This window comes from Chelonoidis abingdonii, chromosome 6, assembly GCF_003597395.2.
Source record: "Chelonoidis abingdonii isolate Lonesome George chromosome 6, CheloAbing_2.0, whole genome shotgun sequence".
Classification (NCBI taxonomy): domain Eukaryota; kingdom Metazoa; phylum Chordata; order Testudines; family Testudinidae; genus Chelonoidis; species Chelonoidis abingdonii.
The window spans coordinates 73,065,610-73,071,042 of NC_133774.1; the positions used below are offsets into that span (position 1 = coordinate 73,065,610).

At 47.8% G+C, this 5,433-nt stretch overlaps 1 protein-coding gene across 1 annotated transcript in view; it reads right to left on the reverse strand.

Annotated features, from left to right (window-relative positions):
• Window positions 1-4,698, reverse strand: part of REEP5 (receptor accessory protein 5) — a 27,231-nt gene extending 22,533 nt beyond the window's left edge. Inside the window, exons 1-2 of the mRNA XM_032768256.2 lie at window positions 4,405-4,698; window positions 3,466-3,559 (exon numbers count right to left, since the gene is read on the reverse strand). Coding sequence (XP_032624147.1) covers window positions 3,466-3,559; window positions 4,405-4,522 — 212 coding nt within the window. The 5' untranslated portion in view covers window positions 4,523-4,698. The remainder of the gene's footprint in view (window positions 1-3,465; window positions 3,560-4,404) is intronic.
• Window positions 4,699-5,433: the final 735 nt, after the last annotated feature.

The window sequence follows — 5,433 nt, forward strand, 5'->3', positions numbered from 1 at the left end:
GGCGGCTCCGGTGGGGCTGCCGCAGTCGTATCTGCCGACAGTCTGCCGGTCCCGCGGCTCCAGTGGACCTGCCGCAGAGCCGCGAGACCCGCACGCGGGGCGGTGAAATGACCCGGCGCCTACGGCGCCAGAAACCCTAGCGCCGGTCCTGGGCAGCCGCACAGCCAGAGAGAAGTGCCGCTTCTCTTCGGCCGTCTTTGAAGGGGAAAGCGCCGCTTCTTTCTGGCCTCTGGCTGCACTGCTGCCCCTGCTCCTCCACAGGCCTAAGGACTCAGGAGGAGCAGGGGCAGCCAGGCAGCCAGAGAGAAGCACCGCTTCTATCCAGCCGGCTTTGAAAGGGAAAGCACCACTTCTCTCCGGTAGCTGGCTGCATGGCTGCCCCACTCCTCCCGAGTCCTCCGGCCCATGCTCACAGGGCCACATTCCGAAGGGGCTTTAGCGCTGCAGGCCAGGGCCCCAGGGCCCCCTTACCCCAGGGGTCTGCAGCCCCTAAAGCCCCTGCGTTCCAGGCGGTCCTGCCTGCCTGGGGAGGGGAGGTAGGGGAGGCGGAGAAGAGGAACTTATGCAATGCTCCCTTGTAAAAAAAAGTCAGCCAAACTATTTATAAGGGAGCATTGCACAACTTTAAACGAGTATGTTCCCTAATGGAGCAGCAACATAACTTCGAAACAACATTAAGCAGGAGGATGTTAAGTGAGGAGTTACTGTACTGTGATGAGTGCTGTTAAAAAAAAAAAAAAGTCAGTAAAAAGAAACCCCATCCACATGTTATATAATTACTTGATGTTGAAGTATACAATGGGACTCAACTAGCCATAGAAAATGTTCCATAATCACAGCTGCCATGTGGATATTTTTTATGAACTGAGGCCAACAAGAAAAAAAAAATAAAGATAACACCCTCCCACCTTATAAATTAAACACACTATGTATTTAACACCATTACAAATACTGGAGGCAAACTGGTGATTGGGGTGGAGGCTGACAGCTTGCAACCACCTGAGGGGTCCCAACCCCCAGTTTGAGAACCCCTGGGCTAAAGGGATGTTTAATTGAGTTGCAGGTGTTCAGGTCTGGACTGGAGCCACGGGTCTAGGACCCTGCGAGGTGGGAAGGCCCCAGAGCTCTTTGAGTCCAAACAGCCCTTTAGCCCAACCCTCACAAACTCAAGTCAGCTGGCATGGCATGGGCTGTATCCTCAGAGGTTTAGGGACACCCAGAGAACGGGGTTGTGTCCCTGACCATCTTAGCTTAATTGCCATTGAGTGACCTATGAACTTATCTAATTATGGAAAAGTCTAACTGTATTAAACATAAACAATGATCATAAGTTCTTGAAAGAAGGTAGCATTAAACCAGTCACAGCCGAAAGCTGATCCAACCTTCAAGATGTTAGAATAAGCAAGAGGAAGAACAAACATTGCAATATAGTTTGCATTTTCTCTTGCAAACCAGAAAGGGGCTGGCCATATGCTGGCCATGGATTGTGCGCTTACAAATGCTGCTGACTATACTTAAAACAAAAGCACTATTGTGTGAAAGGCAAACAGATTTGGAAAGCATTAGTACAGTTAGAAAAAGTTCCATTTTATGAACAGATTTAGTTAAATAGAAGTTTTTAAATACATTTCCAAGACCTTTTACAATATTGTATATTGTATTCTCTCCTTACAGGAAACATTTTTTCCATTTTTACAGTTAATGTAGTACTTGTGAAAGGTACCAGATTGACTGCCCTTGCTACGGAACAAGTTCAGACTGCTTCCCCATATTGTCTTGTGGATTTTTAATCCTCTCTCTTGTTTACTGTCAAATGCTGCTCCCACATGTTACTTCTAGCCTCTTGAACAGCAAAGTCATTTTGGAGCAAGGAGGCCTCCTTAAATATTGATCTATTCTCAGATCCTTTATACAATGATGTTTATTTTATCATGGCCTAGATTATATGCTTACACTAGATCACTGTGCTAGTGAATATCTCGCAGTGTACTCTGAACTAAAATATCCATATCAGTCTTAGAAATAGTTACTATTGTTACAATATTGGATTTCTCTCATCACTAGAAGCAAATGCAACATAGGATTCAACCTTTCATTAAGGCATCACACTTCAAAACCAAAAAGTTGGAACATAAGAAGAACAGGTTTTTAATCATTAAGATTGCCTAACATAATACCTTACCATCTAGTATACGCAAGAGAAAAAAAATCTTGGTGGGGTATTGTGAGGGAAAATGACAGATTTTCATGTTTCCACTTTAACCATGTAAGACAAGTGAGTTTTCCCATTACCGACTACACATACTAGCATAAACTAAAAATGTTCAAAGGAGTGACAAAGTTCCGGAATATGGTACTTCGATGCCACAGGCACTATAAAGAGCTTAAGTGAGATGACTGATTTTGCAATGGTAATTAAAAAAAATCTTTAGAAAAATATCCACTAAATTGGAAAAATGCAACCCCTTCCTCCTCTGAAATTGAGGCACAGTAAAACAGATTATTCTTGTGTACATATTTATTGTGTGAACTTTTCCATTACAAGAAAAGCACCAAAAAAAGGATAGGTATTTAGAAATTTGGCCACCCTTTCTAGCATACTCAAAGGAGGAAAGCCTCTTAGCCAGCAAGCTAGAATCTTTACCCAAGTTATTTGAATATTATGCTGATCCTGAATAAGAAATGTATGATGTTTTATTGTATGTTCATGTTTTATTGTAACTTTGCATTAATACAAAGTTTCAAAAAAATAAAATAAACTAGCTAAATAGAAAGGGCAAAAGCCATGGAAATATTTTTTAAGTCACAGGCACTGCCTCCCCATCCAACTGATATTTGATCTCATGTATGTTTCCGAAATTCCAACTCTTTATTAGCTTTCTGGGCAGAGTCTCAACTTTGCAGTACTCATTGGTCTTACTCAACATTGTTCAGTTGTTTTGTAACATCTGCCCACCCTGGTTCCAAAGTGGCAAGTCTTTAATTCAAGAAAAATTAAAACTTGAAAGTCATAATCTATAACAGCTATAATCTATACCAAGGGCCAGCCTGAACACAATTTTACAGAAATAAGCACCCAATGACTAACATTTCACCTTGTAGTAAGGAAGCCTATTCGCACAGTCAGAAATCCAGAGAGGCATTGTCTTTTTAAAAAGCTACAGGCAACGTTTTCGCAAGCTGTGAACATAAAGCCCTCGGGAAGTTTCACCATCTTTACATTTCACTAGCACATTCATCCACCAGATTGTCTCAAACTCGGCCAATTTGAATGCAAGAAGAGAAAATAATGAACAGGATAAAATCACCACAAACTTGAAATGCTACAAACATTGCCTAAAAAATTATCCCCACAGAGCAATGGAACAGTTCTCTCTCAAGAAAGGTGCTCCCTCCCCTCCTCCCCTTTCAGATGGCTTGTTTCCGGGACAGCACTGTGCAGGAGGGTGCGTTTGAGGCACTTACGAGATGTAGGCAGGATAAGCAAATCCGATCAGGTTGCACAGCAGAGATGCTCCATAGCCGATCACCAAGTACACGGCCAGCACGCCAATGATAGCTACACAGGGAAAAAGCAGATAGAGCATTAGACAGGGGGAAGCAACCGGTTATATACAGACGGGGCGTTTTCTTAATGGCTCTGGACCAGAGGGAAAGAAACCAAGCTACCCAGTCAGCCACTCGCTCTCCCGCTGCTGCTTGGAGCCCCAGTCGCCTATTGCCAGCCCCCGACAAGCCAGCCCGGGGAGCAGCCCCTCACCTGTAACACTAAAGTGGTACATCATGCCGGATCGGGGCGGAAGCAGTGTCCAGGTGCAGACACGTCCGCCGCGCTGGCTAGTCCATTTCCACCTCCTGGGAGTAACTCGCCCTTCCCCCTCCTCCCCGTTCTATGCAAATACGCTGGGCCAGACGTCATCGCCTAGGAAGGGTTTACCCTGGAGAGGGGGTTTCTTTCGGTGCGCGCTTTTTCTTGGGGGGGGGTGGGGGGGGGATTGACAATATGGCTCAGGAGCTCCATGCAGCAGAAATCGCCCCAAGGAGAAGGCAGGGCCGGGGATGCAATAAGGGGGAGGCGGGAGCTGAGCTGGCGTAACCGGAGAGCACAACATTGCCGCTGTCGCTCCTCTGTCTCAGCTGCTGCAGACACCCAATCCCAGACACACAGTACCTCCTCCTCGTCCACTGCTCCTCTGGTCGGCCGGAGGCTTCCCCACACCTCCACCTCCTCCTCCTCACCAAAACCCAGTTACATAACCCAGAGCAGGGACCCGGCAGGCCACTCCTCAGCAGCGTGTCCGCGGCAGAGCCGCTGCCCGCGCTCGGGGGCACTGACCCAGCTCCTGCCCACAGGCCGGGCGTGCCCGGGGGCCAGCAGCGGCGGGAAGCGGGGCATTCACTCACCGATGGCGATGTAGGATCGGTTCACCCCCGTCTTGGTCTCGATCTTCTCCAGCAGGCTGGTCATGCAGTTCTTCTCGTGGAGAAACTTATCAAACCGCTGCCTCATGGACGCCGTCATGGCGAGACCGCTGGGCTCCCCGCTGGCTGGAGAGCACGCAACGCCCAGATCCTTTCGCCCAGCCTTGGCACGACGAGACACGGGCTGCGGCGGCGGCTGCTGCGCTTCCCGGAAAACCCTGGCCGCGGAGGAGGAGGGCGTGGGCACGCGACACCATCATGGGACACGTGAGCTGAGCGTCAGCCCTGCCCTCCCCCGCAGTGCAAACACCACGCCCAGCCCGGCAGCTGCCGCAGCAGGGGCGGGTCTGCAGGAGCCTTTGCGGTTGCTATGGCAAGAGAGGGGGGTGGTGCTGGAAGATGATAAAACACAGGCAAATAGACCAGGCTGTGGGCTGCAGGGCGGGGGACATATTTTCCTGGGACGTCAAACCTCCAGTAAACACAGTCTAGCGCACACAGCGGGATTTGAGTATGCGCTGCGTGGCGGCTGAGATCTGGTAGATTGTGTTTTCCAGATCTCCAGTTCTCATCCCCCTCTCCCAAACGCAGCTCTGGCCCCCTAACAGTGCCCCTGTATGTGTGATACCAAATCAGTAAACTGATACTAATTGGATGCTTAGGTTTTCTTGACCTCTCAGCTATCACTGAGAAGGTGTTGAATTTTTTGGAACTTTAGTGATATTTTGTGCAAATAGGGCTGGGTGATCATTCTTGGTTGGAATCCATTCTTATTTTATATTTGTTTACTTTTGACAGGGCTTACAGTACCCAAAATTGTATACAGATTAAATAGAAGTCTCAATCTGTGCTGACAATCTAATTATAAATTTGAAGCAATGAGTCAGGGTAACAAACTAGGGAAGGATGAGGTGAGGAAGACCAAAGTTTGTGTTAAAATGACTGTGCTTTTACTGGGAAGCATGCATGACCTGGAAGTCAGGTCTCCCACAGGTTTAGAACATTTTCTCT